The sequence below is a fragment of the Eublepharis macularius genome, chromosome 5 (assembly GCF_028583425.1).
Source record: "Eublepharis macularius isolate TG4126 chromosome 5, MPM_Emac_v1.0, whole genome shotgun sequence".
NCBI classification, from domain to species: domain Eukaryota; kingdom Metazoa; phylum Chordata; class Lepidosauria; order Squamata; family Eublepharidae; genus Eublepharis; species Eublepharis macularius.
In genome coordinates this window covers 167,235,103-167,262,310 of record NC_072794.1, presented here as the reverse complement: position 1 = coordinate 167,262,310, position 27,208 = coordinate 167,235,103, and the positions used below count along the sequence as shown (strand labels likewise).

The 27,208-nt window shown below is 44.3% G+C and overlaps 1 protein-coding gene across 1 annotated transcript in view; it reads right to left on the bottom strand.

Moving 5' to 3' along the window:
* ZNF512B (zinc finger protein 512B) overlaps positions 1-27,208 on the bottom strand; it is an 82,857-nt gene that overhangs the window by 40,996 nt on the left and 14,653 nt on the right. Inside the window, exons 2-6 of the mRNA XM_054980864.1 lie at positions 12,012-12,137; positions 9,672-9,751; positions 6,501-6,629; positions 2,403-2,581; positions 1,195-1,448 (exon numbers count right to left, since the gene is read on the bottom strand). Of these exons, the coding sequence (XP_054836839.1) occupies positions 1,195-1,448; positions 2,403-2,581; positions 6,501-6,629; positions 9,672-9,751; positions 12,012-12,135 (766 nt within the window). The 5' untranslated portion in view covers positions 12,136-12,137. The remainder of the gene's footprint in view (positions 1-1,194; positions 1,449-2,402; positions 2,582-6,500; positions 6,630-9,671; positions 9,752-12,011; positions 12,138-27,208) is intronic.

Here is a 27,208-nt window from a genome sequence, read left to right as displayed (position 1 = left end):
AAATACTGAATACTGAGAGGTGCACCTAGCCCCCTCACTCTCTCATATTAAGAGGCAGCAGGCAACGGTTTCATTTAGGGCAGCTTTTAAATGTTTTTTAACTGTTGTTTTCTGATATAGTTTTATGTTATATTTTACATTGTAAGCTGCCTTGAGCGTCTTTGGAGGAAAGGTGGGTGATAAATTCTTTAACTAAATATAAATAAACAGAAAGATATTTGTGCAGAAAATACACAGTAAAAATTCCACAGGAGTGGCTCAGCCTGTATCGATTATACTTGCCTTGAAAACTATTGAAAAACTAAATACAATTGGCAATGTGTCAATGGATAACCCTACTTCTATTTCACCACCTGAGGGTGCACAGATAACCTTAGAATATAAGTCTGTGATTTTCAAACTATTGTGTTCTGAGGTCAGTGAGACAGAAGAAATAAAATAGGAAAGAGTCCAGTGGCACCTTTAAGACTAACCAACTTTACTGTAGCATAAGCTTTTGAGAACCACAGCTCTCTTCGTCAGATACATCATCAGCTTTTGAGAACCACAGCTCTCTTCGTCAGATGCATCAACAGCTTTCGAGAACCACAGCTCTCTTTGTCAGTTGCATTGTCAGCTTTCGAGAACTACAGCTCTCTTCGTCAGATGCGTCTACGATGCATCTGATGAAGAGAGCTGTGGTTCTCGAAAGCTTATGCTACAATAAAGTTGGTTAGTCTTAAAGGTGCTACTGGACTCTTTTCTATTTTGCTACTACAGACTAACACGGCTAACTCCTCTGGATCTATGACAGAAGAAATAAAGACATTAAATAATTATATAGACTCCTGTGAGCTCTAAGAGGAGGCATCCTGTTGTCTCTTTTGAGTTTCCTTTTTCCAATCAGCCTGGTCTCAGGGGGATGGGGGGAGCTTGTCTCTGTCTCAAGAATGACGTTCAATTAACGGTGGTGCAAAGCTGTAACAGGACTGTTAATCTCTACAGGAGTTGGCATGTTGCAACTCTTCATGAGTCACCGGGCTTGCTTTCAATCAGGGATATCTATACCAGTGACTCATGCAGAAACGCAAAGGACATGGAGGGCTCCACTTTGTGAAATCCTGCTCTCAGGTGCAAGAGTGAAGTACATCTCCAAATTTTGGGAGCAGGAGAATTGTGCCGCCAAAGACATGAGAAACACCGGTCTCGTCTTACTGTGCTTCATCCGCTCGGGGTCTTCCTCCTGAACGATGGCTTGCCTACTTTGCTGCTTGGAACCTTTGCCGCTTGATGGTGGCATGGCTGGGGTCGCTGCTGCCCCACCACCGCCTGCTGCCACAGCTTGGAACGCTTTGCCGTCCTTCTTTGTCGCTGCACACTCCCCGTTCTCGGGGCGCTGGAGGGCAATAGCCTTTTCTCCCTTGGCCTGTTTGGGATGGATGGTGGGGGAAGGCGACCGCTCGGCAGCTCTAGGGCAAAAAGCAAAGGGCTAATTTAAAGCAGAGTTCCGAACGTGAGGCCTTTCTGAGCCCTCTTTCCGCCCCTATCCAAATGGGGGCTCTGGTTCATATCTAGAGATGAGCACGAACAGCAATACGAACGGAAAAAACCCATGAACAGCCCAGTCTGCTGTTCGCGAACAACCTGTTAGTGAAGCCCCATTCTAAATGAACAGGTGGTCGTTGCAAGCCTCGTTCATGGCTGTTCTTCAAGCCAGACAGTCTGGCACCTGCAATCAATTCCCTTGGCAAACGGAGGCAGGGACTGCCTGAACTCTGTCTGAACTCCTGCTGTTGCCTTGGAAACCCCAACTGAAGCCCACTTTAGCTTGATAGGCAGGTCTTCCTTTCAAGTGCGGAGCTCCAAATTTGTTACAAGGAACCAAAGAATAGGAGGGAGTGGGGCTCCCAGCTCTAGTTTTGCAGACAGTAAGGGAGAGAGAGTTGCTGTTGGCATTTTGAGAGAGAGACAGGGAGAGTGCATTGGAGCTTGAATTTTCTTTGTGTGTGGTGGGATAGGGATCTACTCATTCAGGTTCCAGGGCTGCTGCCAGGCTCTGGGGCCAAGCTATTATTTATTATTGGTACATTTCCTGCTGCCTGCTCAGGTCAGGTTTCTGGGAGTAGTGCGGTAGGGATCTACCTCTTCAGGTTCCAGGGCTGCTGCCAGGCTCTGGGGCCAAGCTATTATTTATTATTGGTACCTTTCCTGCTGCCTGCTCAGGTTGGGTTTCTGGGAGTGGTGCGGTAGGGATCTTGATGGCTGGAGGAGAGCCTGCTGACCCCACGAACAACGAACATGTTCATGAACAGGTCATGGTCATCAGTGTTCGTTGTTCGTGGATGGCAACGAACAACGAACACCATGTTCAGTTTTTTTTCTGTTCGTGCCCATGTCTATTCATAGCCCCGAAGTCCTGTTACCTTTTCTTGCCACCCCCTTTGCTAGCTGCTTTTTGCATTTTGTGGTCTACCGGGGGGACGACAGCTGGCAGGGGCCTATCCAGATGGTTCCAGAGGCGGTGCTTTTCCAGCTGGGTTTTGGAAGTGAAGGCCGCTTCGCAGTACGAACAAGGGAAGGTCCGTTTCTCCAAGATGGCACCCTGTAAGAGAGCAGAAAGAAGGAAAAGGAGGTGGCATCCGAAGAGACGCCAAAGTGGATTTGGCAGCCTTCCAGTCTAGATACAAGGACAAAAATACACTTGTGCTCCTGACCTTTAATCCACTATTGCCCACCAAGTATGCAACGTTAGCATCAAATGGCCCCCAGCCATAAATTAAAAAACAGGTCATAAAACCAGCACTCCAGAATTAGGAATTTTATTTCTATGGGCACATTTATGATTTACAATACTCTGATCTCAGGCATATGTTCGAGGACACTTTTCTGCCTGAGGGCCGTCAATCCACTCCTTAATGTTTGATTCCTCCTCTATTCTGCCTTTTTAATGGCCTAGGAAAGAAACTGAACAGCTGAGATTTTATTCTCCGGGCAGAGAGAACGGTATAAAATTATCCTTCCCTACTGGCTGCCTCTGCAAAGGTGAAGAAGAGGCTGCCTAAAATTGCAAATGCCCCCCGTTTCCCACCCCAAAATTCTGAATCCCCTCCCCCAATTTTGCAGATTAATTCCAGGAGGGGCTGCTGTACAGCCCTCATTAATAATCACTGTTTTGCGTTCAACAAAATACTCCAAAAAACCCTCTGTATCATGGCAGTCGGTACCAAAAATCCAGGCTTCTGCAGCCAGATCGGATTTACGCAAATTAAGCTGGTATGCATGCATTTGCTCTGGCTATGTTGACACAAAAATAATGACTGCATTCCGAGACAGAGAGAGAGAGAGAGAGAGAGACAGAGAGACAGAGAGAGAGAAAAATCAAAAAGAGTCCAGTAGCACCTTTAAGACTAATCAATTTTATTGTAGCATAAGCTTTCGAGAATCAAGTTCTCTTCGTCAGATGCCTGATCAAAACTGGGCAGAGAGAGAAAGAGAGAAACCACTTCTGCATGGGTCAATTTTGCGAGTTCAGTTTCCGTACTGCAGTGTTTTTTCGTGACCATCTGCACCCAATTTGCCACCACGAGTAGTCACTCTGGCTACCATGTAGCTTTTCTGCAGCTTTACTGGGAGCACTTCTACCTCGACTTTTTTTTTTAAAAAAACACCTGCTTTCTAGTCAGCTGTTTCCCCATGCACACTTTTTATCCCGTCTTTTAGCATTCTATCATCGTCTGCCTCCTCCCACCCCTTTTGCGAGCTCACTTCATTGTGATTGGCCACTGTTGCCTATCCAGCCACTCTCTCCCCCTCCTTTCCATTCCACCTCCCCTCATTTCTCTCCATTTTCCTTTCCACTCATTTTAAATTATTTTTTAAATCCAGTATAGGATTGATGCACCTATGGGTTGGGAGGGAGAAATCCAGGAAATAGATTGATCCAGTGTTCCAGCGAGGCACCGATTCATCGCTTGTGCAAAAAAAGTGGGGAGGAGGGCTGGCGCTGTGACGTCACCAATGCCATCATCGGTGACGAAAGTGCCAGTGCTCATCGCTCCCAATGCATTTTGTCATGGTGCAGGCTGAAAAGAACAGCACCACATTGACCAAACATGAGAGGTGCGAAAGGGCTCAGACAAGCCGATTCTATGCCTTTCGGATTAACTTCAGGGATAGTGAGGGGTTATGTTTCCGGTGCAGAAGAGGCAAGCGAGAGAAAGATTGATTTTGCTCATTTGGCAGGATTTTGCCGTTTTGCAAACTGGCTTCCCTCTTTTGCACTTGATATGACTCATATGCTTTTAAGCAGAGGGGTTCGTCTTCAGGACTAGAAACTTGGAAAAAAATGAGAAAAGAAAAGCCTTTTACATGAAAGCTGAGATGTGCAGAATGCAAATTCTATGCTCAGTGCTCATTTCTTCACATTCGTCATTTCTTCATAGGCTACTGACTAGATCGCAGCGTTCATATCACTTTGCTTAACATCTTGTAGGTGGAAGCAGAACTCCCTATTCTTAACCCTATTTTTAATATTCCTGTCCCGCTTTTCTTCCTAGGTGATCTCGAACTCATAGCAGCTTGAGCTGGTGCCATTAAAACCAAGCAACATAATAGAAGCACACAACAACGGCAACAACAAATAACACATAGAAAAAAACATAACCAACCACTTTGCAGAAGAATTTGATTTTTTACGTAAATATTAATTTTTTAACTTTGCAACTGCGAACGCCTCTGAATAGCCCTCAATCTCTTGAGTTTTTTCAGAGCTTCAGCCCATTTCCTGATGCCGCAGTCTGGCAAGCTGATATTTCACAACATTTGATAAGCAGCTATAGGGCTGGAGGAAGAGCTTTCATCTGACAGAGGCCCCGTTCCCCAGGTTCTGTTCCTTGACTTATCATGATGCTAAGCTCCAACCCTGGTTAATCTCAGATCTTTGCTTTCTAGACCTCTCTTTCCTTTCGTCTCCCTTACTCTCTGCCTTCTTGCCTGATCAGCATTGAAGCGTAACTGTCAGTATCAATGGCCTTCCCTTCCCCACCTATTTTCATCCCCCATATACCCTTCTGTTCCTTATGCATCCATCTTCTCTACATTTATTTACGTAACTGAATATTTATATGCTGCCTTTCCTATCTCAAGGCAGCTTACAAACCATCACTAAAAGAATTGCTATTTAAAAATCCGCCTTGGATCTCAGTGAGAAAGCCAGACTAAAGAGAGAGAGAAAGAGAGAGACAGACAGACAGAAAAATGAATGAATGAATGATGAATGAATGAATGAATGAACGAATGAAAACCAACAAAACAAAACCCTGAATAGAACACACAACACTGCATGTATGTAAATGATGCCAATGATTGGTAAAATTACTTTTAAAAGTTTCATTTCATTTATTAGATTTATATCCCACCCTCCCTGCAAGCAGGCTTAGGACGGGTCACAACAACACTAAAACATACAGATATAATTCACATTAAAACAATAAAACCATATCAATATCAATAGTTACAAATACATAGAGTTCTTAAATACATCAGATCAGTCAATAAAAGAAATCTTTCAGGATCTCCTCTGGTTTAACTTAAAGTTTAATTTGATAATGCTTAACTCCTTTTCCAGTAATATTAATGTTGCATTATTTTAACTAAACTTAATTCATAGAATCATAGAGTTGGAAGGTACCTCTAGGGTCATCTAGTCCAACCCCCTGCACGATGCAGGAAATTCACAACTACCCCCCCCCCCCCACACACACACCCAGTGACCCCTGCTCCATGCCCAGAAGATGGCAAAACACCTCCAGGATCTCTAGCCAAACTGGCCTGCGAAAAATTGCTACCTCTCCCCAAGGCGGCGATCGGACACCATAATTATAGCAAGAATAACAACTGCTTGGCAATGGCTGCCTGACCAAAGACCCTGAGCGCAGATCGAGTCATGTACATACTCTCCTGGAAAAAGAGTCGAGTGCTGTAGGGTTAAACTTTAAGTCAAATCAGAGAAGATCACGACAGATTTCTTTTATTGTTTGATCTGATTGATTTAAAGACTTTTATCCTGCCTTTATCCCAATAAGGATTCAAGATCAGATCTCCCGCGTTTGTTTTCTTGGTAATTAGCAGCCAGGAGGGGGTGCTCAGATTGGGCTGTGGTGTGTTTGGGGGCGTTAATTCCCCCAAATAGTTTTTGAACTTCAACTTCCCTCCCACCCCATATATGCTGTGCCCCACTAGAGAAGACATATATGCAGCATTCATTAAATCTGCATGTTTCTCCCAAATGGCGCCCACGGCAGCTCCAGAAGGCAAGGCCAGGAAAATGGCTGGGAGGTGGGGATTACAGATCTTAATTCAAACCAGGGCTCCCTGCAAGTTTATAGTTACCAAGTAAAAGTGCAGGGGAGATATGACAGTGGGTCCTGCAGCAGCTCAAAGACAGACCTATTCAGCATTGCAAATAATACAATTGTAAATAAGGGTCACCAAAATGGAACACACACCTCAGGTCTCCTTACCCCTTGACAGCGCTGATAGTGGTATTTCAGGCCGTAGATGCTGGGGAACTCCAGCCAGCAGCCAGAGTTGGGGCATTGTACCCTGGAATGGGCCTTGAACTCGTCTTTCCACTGGTTCATCAAAGGCAGCTGAGAAAGAGAAGAAATTCATGTAAGAGCAAAGTCCCCAAAGAGCCTCTGAATTCTGAAAGGGGAGTGTGTGTGTGTGTTATGTGCTGTCAAGTTGCCTCCGACCTACGGCGACCCGATGAATGAAATGCCTCCAAAATGTCCTATCATTAACAGACTTGCTCAGATCTTGCAAACTGGAGGACGTGGCTTCTTTTGTTGAGTCAAGCCACCTCGTTTCAGGTCTTCCTCTTTTCCTACTGCCATCCACTTTTCCTCACATTATTGACTTTTCCAGAGACTCTTGTCTTCTCATGATGTTACCAAAATACGATAGCTTTAGTTTTGTCATTTTAGCTTCCAGGGAGAATTAAGGCTTGATTTGATCTATTTGTCTTTTTGTCTGGGGGGAATTCCAGGGTAGCAATGATCTGTTCTGGTTAGGGGGCTACATTTGAACTTAAGTATCCATCAGATTGAATTAATCAGAACATACGACTGCAAAATTGGACAGCGAATAAAGCTTACAGGAAGAAAATGGATTCATTTGAAATGTGATGCTGGAGGAGAGCTTTGCAGATACCACGGACAGCCAAAAAAACAAATAAGTGGGCACGAGATCAAATCAAGCCTGAATTCTCCCTAGAAGCTCAAATGACAAAACTGAGGCTATCATGCTTTGGTTACATCATGAGAAGACAAGATTCTCTGGAAAATGCTAGGAAAAGTAGTAGGAAAAGAGGAAGACCCAAAACGAGATGGCTTGACTCAATAAAAGAAGCCACATCCTCTAGTTTGCAGGATCTGAGCAAATCTGTTAATGATAGGACGTTTTGGAAGTCTTTCATTCATAGGGTCGCCATAGGTCGGAGGTGACTTGACGGCACATAACACACACACACGGCTGCCCAATCTCTGCTCTCATTAACCACCCAGCGTCAAGTGAGAACACTCATAGTGGGGTCTTGATTTCTGCACCTTCACAACAGCATACAAGTAGAGGGAACTGCTGACGGGATCGCAGCTACGCTGCTACACTACGATTGCATATCCTCTCCTGACTAGAAGGCAGAAAACAGAGCAGCGACATATGCAAGTGACCCACTTGAGAGTGGGCGACTCTGTTATATCCTGCATCGAAAGTGCTTGCATGACCCGGTCTTCATACAGACAGGCAGCAAAACTGTCTATCCTCCGGGAAGGCTGGCTGGAGACTGGGAAGCCCAGACCTGTGGATCATACAGAGGCACAGCAGGCACCCTCCTCCATGGGTGAGCCCTTGGAAGTCAAAGGAGCCTTTAATTAATTTATCTCAGCACTGTTGCAGTTATCGTACGGGGCACACCGACTTCTCGAACGGGGCTGCCTTGTGAGAAAGGATCTTGTTGCCGAGTTGAATTCCACACGCTAGTTTCCGATCACCGGAACAAATAACAAGAAGGTTGATTTAGTCATGCCACATTCTGTCCAGTCCCTGCAGCCTACACCCATCTGGATGTTGTCTATGATATGCTCGTAAAATGTTGATTTTCACTCACACACACACACTTTGCAGGGATTAATCACCTCTCGCTAAAAGACACCCAGTCATAAAAAGCCATCTGATGCCATCGAATGAATCAGAACTGCCACTGCCCAGCCTGCTTACAGCTCCCCTTATTTTCGGACAGCCAGGGTTCACACACTTCGTTTGCCCGCTCTCCTTCTTTACCCGTTCTGGCGGGCAGTTAAAAGGGTCTCAAAGCCAGTCATGGAAAAAGACTTTTCTGTGTCTGAGATCACAGACAGTCATGACCGAAGTAAGTAATACTGAGTTAGTGGACCAGGGGGTGACTCAGAAAATGGCAATTCCAGATTTATTTATTAACATATCTCTACCCTGCCGTTTCCCCTTGTCTCAAGGCAGCTAAACGGATGATAAGCAAATAGACTGAGTGAAAGAGGAAAAGCTCCAAACCCCTTCCCTAAAGATAGTTTCAGGTGGGTAGCCATGTTGGACTGTAGTGGAATCATAGAATCATAGGGTTGGAAGGGACCTCTAGGGTCATCTAGTCCAACCCCCTGCACAAGGGAAGAGCAAGATTCGAGTCCAGTAGCACCTTAAAGACCCACAAGATCTCCAGGGTGTAAAATTTCAAGAATCAGGGCTGGTATCTGACAAATGGAGCCTTGACTCTCAAAAGCTTATACCCTGGAAATCTTGTTGGGTCTTTAAGGTGCTACCAGACTTGATTCTTGCTATCCAAATCCCTGCATCTCTGAAGGAGGGAAGGCAGAAGGAAGCTTCCCTGCCATGCAGAAAGTTATGCAATATTGAGCCAGCAGGGGCGGAGGAACCTTGCAGCCTTGCTGGCAGATTTGCAAAAGTGGCTTGCGGTACCATAAACAGAACAAGACAACATTTGCTTTATATTCTGCCCTTCAGGTCAACTTAACGCCCACTCAGAGCAGTTTACAAAGTATGTCATTATTATCCCCAGAACAATAATCACCCTGTGAGGTGGGTGGGGCTGAGAGAGCCTTGAGAGAGCTGTGACTGACCCAAGGTCACCCAGCTGGCTGCAAGTGGAGGAGAGGGGAATCAAACCCAGCTCTCCAGATTAGAGTCCTGTCGCTCTTACCCACTACACCAAACTGGCTCTCCCAGCCACTTCTGGGATACAGCAAACAGCTAACCAAGTTCGAACCCAGAAGTTTCTACAGGTGACAAAAGCCAGATGCAAAAGTTTCGGGGGGCAGTCATTTTGGTCTGTAGAACAGCAAGATTCAGGTCCAGTAGCACCTTAGAGACCAACGAAATTTCCAGGAAAATCTAGTTGGTCTCTAAGGTGCTCCTAGAGCCAAATCTTGCCCAGATGCAAAATGTTGACCTACTCAGTAGTAGTTTTTCTGAACTCCGATATGCTTGGAGAGAGAGTCAGGCTAACCTTTGCCCCACTTTTTAATACACCAGACATGAGTGTGCAGATTTTGACCCAGCTGTCAAGCCAGTTCGGGCGAACGTCCTTCCTCCTGCCAGCTCCCCAGTTACCAGAAAGCATTGAAGTCAATGTAAAATCTTACAGGAATATCCTTCAGGGCTTGGCTTTCCGCCTTGGGTCTTCCTTTCTTTTTGCCTTCAGCTTTATCATTGGTTGCATTTCCTGCAAACAGAAAGGGGGGGGGGGCGGGGGGAGATGCCTTGTCTTAGATTGATTCATCTGTCAACTCGAGATCCGGCTGGGTGTTCATCGATTTAAATCCCATTCCAGCCTATGATTGAATAGGGTCACGAGTTAAATTAGCGGAGTTCCTTCTTGGGGAACCAGGGTGGTCAAACTGATACGAACCTACTTTGAATCTGCTGTATACAGATATGAACCCCGTCTGCACCGGCCAATTTTATCAGTTCAGTTCCCATGCTGCAGGGGTTTTTTTGTGACCATCTGCACCCAATTTGCTGCCACGAGAAGTCACTCCAGCTACTATGGGGCTTTCCTACAGCTTTCCTGGGAACTCTTATATCCTGACTTCTTTAAAAATCCATTTTCCAGTTGGCCGTTTCCCCGTGCACACCCTTTATCCTGTCTTTTAGCATTCCACCCTCTTCTGCCCCCCTCCCACCCTCTGCCAGCCCACTTCATTGTGATTGGCCACTGTTGTCTATCCAGCTACTTCCTCCCCCTCTTTTCCATTCCTCCTCCCCTATTTTCTCTCCCACTCGTTTTTTCCTAATTTTTAAAAATCCAGCATAGGATCGATGCACTGAGGGGTTGAGAGGGAGAAATCCAGGAAATGGATTGCTCCAGCATTCCCGCGATGCATCCATTCATTGCATGAGGAAGGAAGGAAGGAAGGGAGGGAGGGAGGGCTGGCACTGTGATGTCACCAATGACAATATTAGGGCCGAAAGCAACAGCACTCATCAATCCCGACACATTTTGACATGGTGCAGACTAAAAAGAATGGCAACACGAGAAATGCAAAAGGGCCCAGACAAGCCGATCCCAGGCCTTTCGGCTCGACTTCTGGGATGGTGAGGAGTTATGTCCCTGGAGCATAAGGGGCTATGGCCTTAGCCTATTTCCAGGACAGAGATGAAAAAACAACAGCTTAATTTCATTTTTCTTCTCATTTCATAAGCCCGGAGAGTTCTGGAGATACCAGAAGAAGTTTGAACATCTTGCTTTAACCTACCTGAAGACGTGAGCTGTGACTCACAAAAGCTCCTACCCTACCACAAATTTTGTTGGTCTTACAAGTGCTCCTTGACTCTTGCTTTTTTTCTATTCACCTGAATGGCTGTTCCTTAGAGCTAAGCTACAAGAGATGAATTGCACGAGGAAGCGCACATGAAGGGAGTCGCAATGTTAGCAGGAAAGCTGAGTTTTAAAAGATAGATCAGAAGGCTTTGTCAATTTCCCCTCTCTACAGAGCCAGGGAAGATCGCTGCTCAAGGGGTTTATTTCCTCTTTGCTTCCTGAAGGATCTGTCAGTTTTACCTCCCCTTCTAGGAGGTGAAGAGGAAATAAACAAACCCTCTGAGGAGCGTTCTTTGCAGCTCTGTAGAGAGGGAAAACTGACAGAGCCTTCTGATCTCTTTTAAAACTCAGCTTTCCGGCTAACATTGTGACTCCCTTCATGTGAGCGTCCTTGGGTAATTCGTCTCTTGTAGTTTAGCTCTTTGTGGTTTTCAGTGGTTGCTAAAATTGGTTTCCGGGCATTCCTTTAATAAACGTGTTCATTTATCAAGTATCATTTTCTGCCTTTTTAAACACGTTATCTCTCCTCTCTCTGTGCACTTCTGGCATTGATTTATATGACTTTAATAAGGGGTCCTAAGGGCCCCGTGGCACAGAGTGGTGAGCAGCAGTACTGCAGCCCAAGCTCTGCTCATGACCTGAGTTCAATCCTGGCGGAAGCCGAGCTCAAATAGCCAGCTCAAGGTTGACTCAGCCCTCCATCCTTCCGAGGGCGGGAAAATGAGTACCCAGTTTCCTGGGGGTAAAGTGTAGATGACTGGGGAAGGCAATGGTAAACCACCCCATAAAAAGTCTGCCAAGAAAACGTTGTGATCCGAGTCCGACATCCCCCCATGGGTCAGTAACGACTCAGTGCTTGCACACCTTTACCTTAATAAGGGGTTAGAGAGATTCACAAAGGAGACATCTAGCCAGGGTTAGCTTCTAGCCAGGGTTAGCAAAGAAAATCTCCATATTCAGAGGCAGCAGACCTCTAGGTACCAGCACCAGGAGGTAACATCAAGGGAAGGCTTAGACCTCTAAGCTCTGTTGTTAGCTCCCTAGAGTAACTGGTTGGCCGCTGTGTGAGACAGGATTCTGGTCTGATCTGGCAGGGCTTTTCTGACGTTCTTATCGATTCCATCCTTTAGACCTGGAAGGACCTTTCACCCTGCATCCTTACCAAGTCGTGATTGCTCGTACGCCGGGCTGATCTTCATCTCCATCTTATGGCTTTCTCTGACAGCGCTCGCTTTGCTAGATCCAGCGATTTTCTTCCCGCCTCTACAGGAATATGAATCTGCCATGACTAAAAGCCAAAAAGAGAGAAGAGGTGCTCAGATTAAAAAAAATATATATATTTCTAGGACAAGCCAGACGGCACTGCCCGTTCGGAACTTTGAAGGTTCCCTCCTTGCAGGCAAAGAGAAGTGGAGGGATTTGAAATCAGAACTCATTTCAAAATCAGATCTCCCAGTGTACTTTTGAACATGCAGAATGTAGTTCAGCCCTCATGTGGAAAGAGAAGCCAGGATCTGGCCTTCTCTTTGAGGGATTTATCTCTTGGTATTACTCTCACAGGAGCTAATTTTCCCTGCTGGCTGGGAAGCAGAGGAGCTGGGAAGATAGCCTCCTTCTTTTGATGTCATATACTACAAAATAATGTAGAAGCCCGTACTGTAATGCTTAACTCCTTGGTTCTTAAACCTGCAATGGACTACTGCCCACTACGTATGCAATATTATCTGTGAATCCCCCCACCCCCAAGCTACAAGTAAAATATCAGTTTCAGGTGGGTAGCTGTGTTGCTCTGTAGTAGAAAAACAAGATTCCAGTCCAGAAGAACTTATAGAAACAGCAAAGCAACTTTATCTCTACAGGCGTGGTAGCGGAGAGTACACCTTCAAGTCATTGCTGATTTATGACAACCCTTGCTGGAGTTTCCAAGACAAGAGACTAACAGAGGTGGTTTGCCATTGCCTGCCTCTGCAACCCTGTTCTTCATTGGAGGTCTCCCATCCAATTACTAACCAAGGCCAACCCTGATAACTTCTGAGATCTGATAAGATCAGGCTCACCTGGGCTATCCAGGTCAGGTCACCTCTACAGATATATTTATTTATTTACTTCATTCATACAGAAATGGATGAATAAGCTATACATGTGCCAATGGCAAAATTAACATCTTATATACATAACAGGCCAATCCTAGAATTTCAGGAAACATTGAAAGGTTTTTTTGATCATGTAGCTGAAAACTAAACTATTAGTAAAATAGATTAGTTATGAAGTTTTTAGTTTAAGATGTGGAATATGTATGTATTCTAATATAAGCAAATATCATTGTGTCTCATAGAAAGTGTTTCAAAACATTTAATGAATGGGATGGTGGGGTTAAATATTTTGCATTTTATATATTCTGTTTTATATAACTATCTCTGATTTATACAATTATACAATTATACAATCCCTTTTTTCTTTCTAGTAAAGAATCCAGTAGCACCTTTAGGACTAACCAACTTGATTATAGCATAAGCTTTCAAGAACCACAGCTCTCTTCATCAGATGCATGTGCCGAAGAGAGCTGTGGTTCTCGAAAGCTTATGTTATAATCAAGTTGGTTAGTCTCAAAGGTGCTACTGGACTCTTTACTATTTTGCAACTACAGACTAACATGGCTAACTCCTCTGGATCTTTTTTCTTTCTGTATCCCCTCTTTCTATTATTCTGTTTTTCAAAATAAAAATATATTATATTTACTTCATTCATACCTCACCCTTCCTCCCCAAAGCACCTTACATCGTTCTCTTCGCCTTCATTTTATCCTCGCAACAACCCTGCGAGGCAGGTCGAGCTGAGAATGTGTGATTGGCCCACGCATCTGACGAAGAGAGCTGTGGCTCTCGAAAGCTTATGCTACAATAAAGTGGGTTAGTCTTAAAGGTGCTACCGGACTCTTTGCTATTTTGCTACGGCAGACTAACACGGTGAACTCCTCTGCGTCTATGACTGGCCCATGGTCACCCAGAAAGCTTCCATGGCAGAGGGGGGATTCGAACCTGGATATCCCAGGTGCTAGTCTGTCACTCTAACCTGTACACTACACTGGTATGATATACGCACATGATAAACAGAACTTAATGAGAGTTTAATGAGACTCTTGAACTTGATGACCGAGTTTCAGCTTATTAATATTATGTTCAGTTTTACTTTTTTAAAAGGCCAGGGGGGAGAAATCGGGAATCTGAGATTTTATCCAAAGGTGGGAGAGAACAATATAGAGTCTCCTTCAGTGGCTGTCAGAAGTTACTACAAGTGAGGAAAAAGGACTGTCTAAAATCCCAAACGCCCTCCAATTTGCCCTCCAAAGTTTTAAGATTTGTAGACTCCCCCTGTTAAGACTACATGTATGGGATAGTATGCTTATATACTCCACTTTGAACTGATAAAAGCAGTATTTTTTGTGTGTGTGCAAAATTTCATAGGTTTCCAGCGGTTTCTAAACGCACTTGGAACTGATCAGTAACCCTTCTCTTGATAAGCTGGCAGCTCTCCCACTTCTTTGGCAACTCTGTTTACGTCCAAATGCAAAGAGTTATTAAAAATGGATTCACAGAAAGCCCAAAGAGACAAAAGGATTTTCCTCTTTTGTTTCCTTTCTCATTTTTCACTAAAGAGATATCAGGAGGGGAGGGGAGAGTTTTTTAATGGGAAGATCTCAGTGATAAATTTCCAATTTTCCTTATTAATGGGAAGCTGTTACAAACAGAGAACTGTGAACCTTATCTAAATTCTCAGTATTAATAATTCAATCGGTCTTTCCTATAAATTATGAGCATCAAGGGAGAGTCCTGCTGGAAGCCTTTTTTTTCAAAGCCCCGATTGGCTTCAACGGAAGAATGCTGAGATAAGAAATTCTGGATTCTGAAGAGCCAAGTCAGATCTATGAACTACGGGAAAAGATCTCAGCTGCAGAACATCCGCAAGATTTTGTCTTGATGCTGAAATTAAGCAACTTTTCAGTCCTTGTGGGTTGAGATGAAGGCCGGGATAACATGGACGGATTCATTAGAGAGGCTAAAAGCAGACAATATGGCTCAGCACAACACGGCAGTTGTTTATACTTTATAGGTACATCCAGGTGGAGGACATATGAACCTCTTTCCTCCTGAAGAAACCCATTTGCTCAGTTTTGTCTACCTAGACATCACACATCTCTCCAATTCTTAGGCAGAATATTTTCCAGCTCTGTGATCTGTGATACTTTTCAGGGGCTTAGAGCCGAGCTACAAGTGACGAAGGACACTTGAACGGCAAGTGAACAGACTCCCTGTTTTTGCGCTCCACTTGCTCACACAGTGAACAGGGAGGAATACATGTGAGGGCCAAGCTACACATGACGAATGACACTTGAACGGCAAGTGGATTGAGTGGAGGGCAAGTGAACAGGGAGAAATACACTTGCCGTTCAAGTGTCATTCATCATGTGTAGCTTGGCCCTGAGTCTGTTCACTTGCCGTTCAAGTGTCCTTCGTCACTTGTAGCTTGGCCCTTAGACGCATTCATAGAGGATGGGCCCAGCAATGAGAATGAGCCCTAAGTGTTTTTATTTATTTTACAGAATTTCTAACCTGCCTTTCTACCCTCACAAAGGTCACCAGGGTGGCTAACAAATTAAAACGTACATAATAAAACCACATTTTAAATCCATTAATAATAATAACATTCAATTTATATATGCCCTTCAGGGCAACTTAACGCCCACTCAGAGTGGTTTACAAAGTATGTTATTATTATCCCCACAACAATCACCCTGTGAGGTGGGTGGAGCTGAGAGAGCTCTGAGAGAGCTGTGAGTGACCCAAGGTCACCCAGCTGGTTTCAAGTGGAGGAGTGGGGAATCAAACCCGGATCTCCAGATTAGAGTCCCATCCCTCTTAACCACTACACCTACAACCCCCCTAACACGATTAAAACTATTAAAACCACAGCTAAAAAACATTAAAAACATGAACATAAAAAACATAAAAACAAACAAAAAACAAAAAAGTAACAATACATTAGGCAGGAAGGAGGGATCACTAAGGGAACGCCAACTGAAACAATGGCTAAATGGAACATCCATATTCTGGGGCACGGTACCTCTGAATGCCAGTTGCAAGGGGCAGCAGGAAGAGGACATTTTGGTCCCTGCCCCATTGCTTGTGGACCTTTCGGGACATCTGGTTGGTCACTGGGCTAGATGGAGTACTGGTTTGATCCAGGAGGGTTTCTGTTACGTTCTTAGGTGAAAAGATCAAGCACTGAACCCTGGACTAACAATGTAATCCTAAACAGAGTTACTCCAGTCTAAACCCATTGATTTCAATGCGCTTAGACTGGAGTAACTCTGTTTAGGATTGCACTCTAAGAGAGCAAACCTGAGCAGGCCTTCTCAAAATCCTCCTCAAGTCTATTGAATGGGGCTTACTACCAGGAAAGTGCACTTAGGACTGCACTGTATTAGTTTCTCTTCTGCTGCTGCACTAGCCAGAAACCGCTACTTATAGGCCATAGTTAAGTTGAGCTTAACTCCAGCTTCGCTACTGCCATTTTTTCCAGGATTGGGGTCCAGTAAACAAACACAGGTTTATTGGCCTTCTAATAACCCCATTGTGCCTACAGCCACTAGATTCTAATTCAAGGGTTCTGTAATGGTATCATGGAAAGCCTTCCTCTGTCCACAGCAGGAGGAATATATCCATTCACGCCTCTTCAAAAGGGAAGGCACCATCACCAAGTCAAGTGACTTCACTGGTCCATCAGGAGTAATGTCAGCAGAAGTCCTAACTCAGAATATTTCATAGAATCATAGGGTTGGATGGTACTCCAAGATCATCTAGTCCAACCCTGCACAATGCAGGAAATTCACAACTACCTCCCCCTTCCCACACACACACCCAGTGACCCCTGCTCCATGCCCAGAAGACGGCAAAACACCATCAGGATCCCTAGCCAAACAGGCCTGGGTGAAATAGCTACGTGACCCCAAGGTGGCGATCGGCATTACCCTGGGTGTGTAGGAAGGGGCCATGAGAACTAAGCACTGAACTAATAATAATAGTAATAAATACATTCAATTTATATACTACCCTTCAGGATAACTTAACGCCCACTCAGAGCGGTTTACAAAGTATGTTATCATTATCCCTACAACAATCACCCTGTGAGATGGGTGGGGCTGAAAGAGCCCCAAGAAGCTGTGACTGACCCAAGGTCACCCAGCTGGCTTTAAGCAGAGGAGTGGGGAATCAAACCTGGCTCTCCAGATTACAGTCCCGCGCTCTTAACCACTACACCAAACCGGCTCTAAGCATTTCAATGTCTAATCCTTCTTAGCTCATAAACATGCACTAGAGATAAATATGGTGAGATATTCCTCAACGCTCACATGCTTTTATGTCTCATTTGATCGGTCCTAATAAAAGGTATTCTGTGGATTGTGCTCTGTTTTTTTGGATTTTACTTTGGGACTGACACGGCCGCTAACCATTTATTTCTGAGCAACCGAGCGATCCTGAGCTGTGCCGTGCTTTTGTTCCTCCTCCAGCAGGGACAAGAAACCTGGCAGTCGCCGGGCAAAATCTAGTCCGAAGAAGGTTGCCAGCTGGCCCCAGATACGTTTCTGCCCACTTGCTTCTTCCCAACCGAGCCAAAAGTTGCCTGTTATCCACTTGTGAATCAGAACATCTCTTGGTACCACTTCAAATGTCGTTGGCTGCTTACACTTCAGAACTCGGAGAGGGGAGCGTACGGAGGCGAAGTGTGCAAATAGCCCTGAGCTCATCTGACAGCAAGCTGGTCTCGCTCGGTCTCGTTCCCCCGCCTGCAAGAGAAGGATAACGATCCCCCCCAAAACCAAAATTAAGCCTGTATAACTTAAATGATTGCATATTCTTCCCATGAAGATAGTTCAGGTGAGTTGCCATGTTGGTGTTTAGAAGCCGAACAAAATTGGAGTCCCGAAGCACCTTAAAGGCCAACTGATTTTTCCATGCAATATGCCCATGGAGGGTGTTCTATAGACAAACATATAACAATACCCGTCTACTTTACACGTCTGTTGCATAGATTGCAGAGTTTATGTATATGAAGTGCCTCGAATACTTAAAAGTACAGTCTCCAAGTTGAAGGAATTTGAGTCCAGTGGCACCTTAGAGACCAACAAGATTTTTGGGTATAAGCTTTCAAGAGTCAAAGCGCCCTTCTTCAGATACTGCTGAAGGGAGCTTTGACTCTCGAAAGCTCATACCCTGAAAATCTTATGGTCTCTAATATACCACTGGACTCAAATCCTGCTATTCAGCTGCTGACCAACACAACAACCTACCTGTAACCAAGTTACAAGAAGTAATACTTTTGCTGTACTCCACTCTAGTCAGGCCTCATCTGGAATATTGGGGGTTTTTTGTTTTGTTTGTTTGTTTTTTTGCCTTTCTCACTGACATCTGGCATATGAAGAACACGTGTTGGGAGATGCAATGTTAGCCAGGAAGGGCAGTTTAAAACAACAGAGCCGGCGGCAGGGCAAAGGCTTTGCTATACACTGGAGCTTTGTGAAGGGGCTGTGAAATGCTAGAAGGGAAATTTCAGCCCATTAGAACCTCTCCAGGTCCAAGCCCAGCTCTGGAAGGCAGCTCCAGCCCATTTCCATTCCTCGCTGCCCTCTGGTTGCCATCCCACACAGTTTTAGCCTGGAGAGGTGAAATTGACAGAGACTTCAGGGAGGGGAAGATGAAATTAACAAACCCTGTGAGGAGCGATCTCCACCCAACTGTGTCTTTTAAAACTACACTTCCCAGCTAACATTGTGTCTCCCTACACTTGATGAACATGTGCTGAGGTGTCTTGTAGCACAGTGGTTAAGTGGTTTGGCTGTGAATCTGCACTCCACTGGTTCAAATCCCACTCCTGCCATGAGCTCAGTAGGTGGCCTTGGGTAAGCCCCTCCTCTCAGCCCCAGCTCCCTAGCTGTACTGTGGGGACAATAATAACATTAACTTGTTCACTGCTCTGGTGAGGCACTTCTAGAGTGGTGCATAAGCTAGAAGAGTGGATGATGATGATGATGATGATGATGATGATGATGATGATGATGATGATGATGATGATGTAGAGAGACTCTAAAACTCAAGGCAGATTACAAGATAAATAAACAACCCTCCCAAAAAACCTGACTCCCAGCAATGGCTATCTCCTGAATTAAAACAACAATTCAATAAAGATTCGGGAAACTCTGAACACATCAGAATAAAAGATTTAGTGTCAGACAAAGGGCTAACTTGAGAAGGCAGACCTAGAACAGAAAATACAAAAATCGATACCTTGGTTTATGTATCTACAAATTCAAACCATAATCCAACAACTAAACATAAAAAAATTAATGAAACTACCCAAAACAGAATTTGAAAACCTGATGGATACTACCAAATTTACTAGGAAGGGTATGATAGCTAAGATACACAAAATCCTTTTATCAAGTAACAAAGCTGAAGAATTCAGCTATCAGATGAAGTGGCAAGTAGATTGCAATAAAGGAATTTCATTAGATGACTGGAAAAGAATACGGTCTTCAAGCACATATAATTCTAGAGCAATAGTTACTAAGCTTCAAGCCTACCAAACCTTAAATAAGTGGTACTTAATGCCAAAGAAAATATCATTAATATCCTCATCTGCGTCAACATTGTGTTGGAAAGGCTGTAAGGCGCATACACACATTGCTGGTGGAAATGTCCACAGATCGAAAAATTCTGGAAAGAGGTTCTAACCTCTATTAAAGATATTACCAGATACGACGTTCCTATGCTACCAGAAATTCTCTTTTTAAATCTATGGGAAAATACTTCAATCCCCTTGATCAGAAGAGACCTTATTAACACACTCTTAATTGCAGCTAAAAGTGCAATCGCAACCCAATGGAAAAATAAATTGGCACCAACTTTAGATCTCTGGATGACGAAAATCTGGAATCATTTAATTATGGAAAAAAATCAATGACAGGCTCTTGGTTCACTATCCTCAGGACACAGGCTTCTGGGAGAAATGGCTCCCATTTTATGAATATATTGAAAACAATAGCTTATATCTTACTTCTACCCATTTTTACTCATTACTGTTGTAATTACTGGAATTAAGGAATTGTTATGTTGTTGTTATTGTTACAGAAATTAAGAAACCGTTCTGTAAACTGTTCTTTCTAAAAAAAACCCCAACGGCAGTGAAGAGAGACAGCATAAGACAACCAACGAACAATGTATTTTTTTTTTAAACGAACAATGTAATAGGACTAGATGTATTGTCGAAGGCTTTCACGGCCAGAGAACGATGGTTGTTGTGGATTTTCCGGGCTGTATAGCTGTGGTCTTGGCATTGTAGTTCCTGATGTTTCTCCAGCAGCTGTGACTGGCATCTTCAGAGGTGTAGCATCAAAAGACAGAGATCTCTCAGTGTCACAGTGTGGAAAAGAAGTTGGCAGGTAATTTATATCTACTCAGGAAGGTAGGGTTGGGCTGAGTCATCCTGTAAGAGTTTCCCAGGGTGTGGAATGCTAATGGAGGGAGGCTTCACTGTATCCTGAGGAGGTTCTTTTGCGTATGGATTGGTGCTTGATATGCTAATCTTCTCTGCAGGGCTATTGTAGGGTATAGAGTATTTTGTTGGCCTGGTGTTTTTTCAGGACTGGATATAAATTAGAAATCAGATATAAATTACCTGCCAACTTCTTTTCCACACTGTGACACTGAGAGATCTCTGTCTTTCGGTGCTACACCTCTGATGATGCCAGTCACAGCTGCTGGCAAAACATCAGGAACTACAATGCCAAGACCACGGCTATAGAGCCCAGAAAATCCACAACAACCATAATAGGACTAGAGTTATAGAACTAGGGCACAATGCAAACAGGAAACTATCTAAAGCAAGGTATACATTAAACAATGCAGAAGGTGGATTACAATATATAGGATGATGGTGGTACCGACAATAAGTGCATGTACTATAATCTTATTCCATTATAAGTAGCCTGCTTGGACTATTTCATTCTACTACGCTTCCAGCCTCTTTTTAAAAATGCTCTCTTGAACATTAATATTTTGCGCCTTCTGTGGAATGACAGAAGTGCGGCAGCCTTCCTGACCGCCCCTGGCAGGTCATTCCATAAGGTAAGAATATGTATGAATGGGCATTTGCCAATCATACCCACTTGTGAGGTGGCACCGTTAGGAGGCTTAGCTCAGATGAGTAAAGCTGTATTGATGTAGCGTAATGAGAGAGGGAGTTCTGCAGGTATGGAAGGCCACATGTGGGTTAGTCCTTTTCAGATGTTACATCCACACATGCCAACAGGCCAACAATCACATCTAGATCCTCTTGATGGATGTCGTCATTGTTTTGTCCAAACAAGGACAATGTGTATATTTTGCATCCATGTACAATTTCAGTACACATGAACCAACCACTGTATTTTCCAGGGTTCTGGTTTGTATGCACTATGTGTATTGCCTGTTCAGGCAACATGAGGACTACACGCATCAAGAGGATCTAGGCACAGTCGCCGGCCTCCGTGTATGTATGGACGTAACATCTGCAAAGGACTGTTGACAAACTGGAACTAATTTAGATGGCAATGAAGATGGTGGGAGTTTGGGCAAATGAGACCTTTAAGGAAAGGTTAGAGGAACTAGGGCCCTTCCCACACGTCGTTAAAGGGTCAGCCCACTCACCGAACACTGGCGGCTTTCCCCCTTGACCCCAGATGTCTCCATTTTCAAAATGTTTGCAGGCTGTTTGGCTTCTTTTCTTTTCGGTGCCTTTTCTGGGAGCGCACTTTCCCGTGGCCCCAGAAAAGCGATGAAAAAATGGAAGCCAAACAGCCTGCAACCATTTTGAAAATGGAGACGTCTGAAGTCAAGGGGGAAAGCCATCAGCCATCCCTTTAACGACATGTGGAAAAGGCCCCGGGTCTGTTTAGCCTGAAGAAAAGACTCTGAGGGCGAAACATACTTGGTTCCTTCGAACTTTCCTTTGAGGGGAATGCTCCAAAGATGTGGGACAGAAAATTTTCCAATGCAATTGTTTTCCATGGAATAATTTCTGCCCCACATATGAAAACACAGTCTGTTTAGCTAATATTTGTCAGTGCTGCCAATCAATCATATTAGTTGGGCTAAATGCAGGAGACGAAGCACAGGCAAATACCAGCACTTGTGCAAGGTTCAGGTATATTTGCATTCTTTTGCAAACTTTATTTCAATTTTGCTAACACTATTTCAATAAATGATTTATTGAAATTTGAATCAGAAAAAAAATTCAATTCAAATTTTCCAGGAAAACCCACGTCACAGGATAGTGTTCTTTGCATATCTGAAGAGGCAGTCATGCGGAAGAGGGCAAAGCCTTGCTCTCTGCTACTCCAGAAGGCAAGACTCAATCTAACAGTGCAATCCTAAACAGAGTTACTCCAGTCTAAGCCCAATGAAATCAATGGGCATATACTGGAGTAATTCTGTTTAGGATTGTCCTGTAAAAGGCTTAAGTTACAGGGGCTTAAATTTACTTTGAGTTCCACACAAAGAAAATTTCTATAAAATGATGTAACGGTTGTATATGTCTCCTGATAAATTAGCAAAAATGAGTAAAGATGTGTCAAACAAATGTTGGAAATGTAAGCAACGTGAAGGAACATTTTATCATCTTTGGTGGACTTGCCTTAAAGCAAAAAAATTTTGGTCACAAATTTATATGATAATACAAAAAATGTTGAAGATCAATATACAATTTAAACCAGAAGCCTTTTTTGTTGGGATTAATGGATAAACAGTTGGAAAATCAACATAGTATCTTATTTCTATATATGTCCATGGCAGCTAGGTTTTTTGACTAAACTTACAGCCCTGATCAGAGACAAAACATTGTCTACTTTTATGGTTAACTGGAAACCCCTTATTGACTTTCTGCGTGAGACGAGGGAAAATGAACTGATGATTTGTGGTTTTGGTTTCTAAAAAGATACATTTGGGAAAAATAAACAGAAGGGGGGCCGAATTGAAAAGGTAAATTTTGGAGATATCAAAACTAAAAGTATAATGTTTGTTAAAATATGATGCGTTGTAGAGAAAAATAGAAAATGAAACGTATTATTTTTCTTCGTTATTTTCAATCGTTGCTCTTCTTTTTCTCTCTTAGTATTCTTCTTCTTAGCATAAGTACAATTTCAACAGGAAAGAAGAGACTTTAAGAATGAATATAGCATGGTTTCCAGTCCTGAAAAACACCAGGCTAACAAAACACTCTATACCCGACAGTAGCCCTGCAGAGAAGATTAGCACATCAAGCACCAATCCATATGCAAATGAAACTCCTCAGGATACAGTGAAGCCTCCCGCCATTAGCATTCCACACCCTGGGAAACTCTTACAGGATGACTCAGCCCAACCCCAACCCTCCTGAGTAGATATAAATGACCTGTCAACATCTTTTCCACACTGTGACACTGAGAGACCTCTGTCTTTTGGTGCTACACCTCTGAAGATGCCAGCCGCAGCTGCTGGCGAAACGTCAGGAACTACAATGCCAAGACCACGGCGATACAGCCCGGAAAATCCACAACAACCATCGGTCTCCGGCCGTGAAAGCCTTCGGCAATATATCTTCTTTCTTTACTTTCTATTTCTCTGCCCTTTTTATTAGGCTTTTAATCTTACTAATAAAATAAAAAGTATTCACTGTAAGAGGCTTAAGTTACAGGAGGACAGATTTTGGATGAACACAAGGAGACACTTTCCGAAAGGTCAGGGTGGTTTGACACTGGACGCTATTACCTTTCCTCATTGAAGGTCTTCAGGCTGAGGGTGGACAGCCGTCCACTGGGGACCCCAGAGTCTCAGATCTCCTGCACTGAGAGGATTTTGTCCAATACGGCCTATTTGTTTGTTTGATTCTTTGCTTCATTTATATGATTATCCTGTCTTTCTCAGCGGCTTACAATTGCTCTCCTCTCCTCCATTCTAACCTCACAACAACCACCCTGTGAGGTAGGTTAAGTTGAGAGTAGCCTACGATCACCAGGCAAGCTTCCATGGCTCTTACCAACTCCAGGGCTCTAGGAACAAGTTTATCCACTTGCTTTTCTCAGGAAGGAATAGCCAACATTCATTTATACGAGAGGAGATCAACGGGAGTGTTTCAGAGACATTCCTGGAGTGGGGAGGGGCTAATCCTACCCTTGTTCAACACCTTCTGTGAAATGAGAAGATTTCACAACTGAAAAGGGGCTTCTACGGCACCAAACCAGCCTCAAATCTTCCCAGCCTAGTCCAGGGTTCTGTCCCTTGGTCACAAGAAAGTATGACAGAACAGGTGGGCACCACCTTCTCTTTAAATTATTATTACGCAAGAGTGTGAACGCCACAGGTAGGCATTCATGGGGTATAGCCTCTGTCCACTCACAAAAGCTGACGTCCACCTCCTCTTCTTGAAGCAGTCCCTCGGTGGAACAGGCTTCCTCGGGAGGTGACGGGCTCTCCTTCTTTGGAGGTTTTTAAGCAGAGGCTAGAGGGCCATCTGACAGCAATGCTGATTTGGTGAACCTGGGCAGATCACGAGAGGGAGGGCACGAAAGGCTTAGTTCCCGTGGCCCCATCTTACACGCCTAGAGTAAGGACTATTGCCACTTTGGGGTCAGGAAGCAATTTTCCCCAGGCCAGTTTGGCTAGGGATCCTGATGGTGTTTTGCCATCTTTTGGCCGTGGAGGTATTGGGGGGGGGGGGGAGTTGTGAATTTCCTGCACTGTGCAGGGGGTTGGACTAGATGATCCTGGAGGTCCCTTCCAACCCTATGATTTTATGATTCCATTGGTGGCCTGGCCTCCTCCAACTTCCTTTTGCATGATTCCAATATCCAATGATTTCTGGCTCCTTCTCCAGTTCTAAGCACTAACTGGCTGCGCTTTAACAATCCCAGAGGTATCTGGGACCAAAACCATCCATCGTTGAGGGCTTTCGTGAATCTCCCCGCCTTCCCCACTCCTTCTGTGCTTTTGCTTCACGTCAGTTTCCCAGGTATTGTGTCTAATGCGGTCTCAGGCAGACCGCCAGTCCGTCAGCTTGCTTGACATTATGAATTAATAGCCAAGTTGCTGCACATTGTTGCTGGAGGGGGGGGCGGCATTCAGGGCAGCCCTAGAAATATAATGAGCTTTCAGTCCTGAAGACGTGCTTAGCTTAGAAGGCTTTGCTCGCTCTTCTGGACTGTGCACGTGCATGTGTTTTAAATGCAAAAAGCAATACCATACTTCACATAAGAGACTCACTGCGGCTCCCATTAACTCCAGCGACGCTCACTTGAATGAACAGTTTGCAAGCATCTGCGTTACAGACAAACAAACTTCTCCTGCAAGGAATTCCACAGGGGTGTGCCCAGACAATCCAGGGAAGTGCAAAGAAAAATCTGATAGTCCTAGCAAAATCTATCACCCGGGCTTGGCCTGATCCACATGCCGGTCATAAGTCACTAGGTATTGCCAAAGAGGAATGGTATCATTGTGTTGTACAGTTCTGAATGCCACTCCAGGTTGTGGCATTCAGATTTGGAGGCAGTGCTTGGGAAAGGCAGAGTTTTGGGAAGGGAAAGAGCTAGGGTTGCCAGCTCCAAGTTGGGAAATTCCTGGAGATCTGGGGGGTGAAGTCTGAAGAAAGCAGGAGACAAAGGACCTTGGCATGGCATAATTCCCTAGAGTCCACCCCCCAATGTAGCCATTTTCTCCAGGTGAACTGATCTCTGTGGCCTGGAGACCAGTTGTAATTCCGGGAGATCTCCAGCCACCGCCTGGAGGCTACCAAACAACAACAACGCTCGGGACTGATTAAACATTCATTGAACCTTAATTAGCATCAATCTTCTCATATATCAAAGTGCTCAGTGCAATAAATATAAAACATTAATCCAAATACAAAAATATCAGTTCATATACAAAAGTACATTCTACCATCAAACGCAGAGAAAATATAGACATTTTAAACATAGACCGTATTCCTCTAGGAAGTGTTGGAAAAGGAATTCTCTGAATTCAATATAATAGGCGTCTGTTCTTATATTCAGCAATGGTGACCCAAAAACTGGGGACTCCCACATAACTAAGAGTTCTGTAGGAATAGATGTAGAAAGGATGAGGTATCTTTTTCGGGTGAAGAGCTGAAGAGGAGTGACCCATAGGTCCCAACTACCTCACCCGTAGCCATAAGGAGAAGGTAAGTACACCAACGTTTCTCAAACAGACAGCAACTTTTCTTATTCTGTTCTTCTTAATAGGGGGGATCCAGAAGATGGAACAAAGGACCCCAAAGGGCCCCCCGGCCCTACAAGCTGCCGGCTAGATTATTCAGCTTGGTTCACCCCACACAAACTTCCTCAGGGGCCAGCCTCATATCCACCCGTACATGAAACTTTCCAAATCAATCGGATACAATTCTCACGTGCAAATCATTTAACACCCCTCCAGAACGGTCTTTGTGGTGTGTACCACCTGGAGGCTGGCAACCCTAGAAGGAGCTTGGAAGGGATGGGATGCTATAGAGTTCATCCCCCCAAGCCACCATTTTCTCCCAGGGAACTGATGTGTATACTCTGGAGATCAGCTGGAACGTTGGGGAAAATCCAAGCCCGGCCTGGAGGTTGGCAACCATGCAGACCACAGCAGTGGGTGGCCAACCAGTCAGTAGCACCTTTAAGACTAACCAATTTTATTGTAGCATAAGCTTTCGAGAATCAAGTTCTCTTCGTCAGATGCAACTGATAAAGAGAACTTGATTCTCGAAAGCTTATGCTACAATAAAATTGGTTAGTCTTAAAGGTGCTACTGGACTCTTTTTGATTTTGCTACTACAGACTAACACGGCTAACTCCTCTGGATCTACAACCAGTCAGTGTTTTATTAGTCCATATTTGAACAAATGTGCTCTGCTAGCTAACTAGTATTGTGGGCTGGAAGACGAGATTATGACCAGCTAGGTTCCACCCATAATACGCTTGAGTCCTGTAATCTTCTCACGGCTCTTCCCCTCACATGCCAAATTCCATACCAGCTCCACCCTAACCCACCAGACCCTGATTGGACTTTAGCTTCCTTGGTTCTGCCCCCTTCATTCCACTCGGAGGAGTTAACCTGGTTAAATACTCAGCCAGCATAGACAGGATGAGGCTATGCCTACGACCCTCTCTCCACCTGTTCACAACCAATGCAGAGGCCTTCCATGTCGTGAAGACTACAACTCCCATCATGCCGTGCAAAGAGCCAGTCAAGGTCTCTGCACTGGCCCCGGATTTCAGCAGAGTTATGCCAG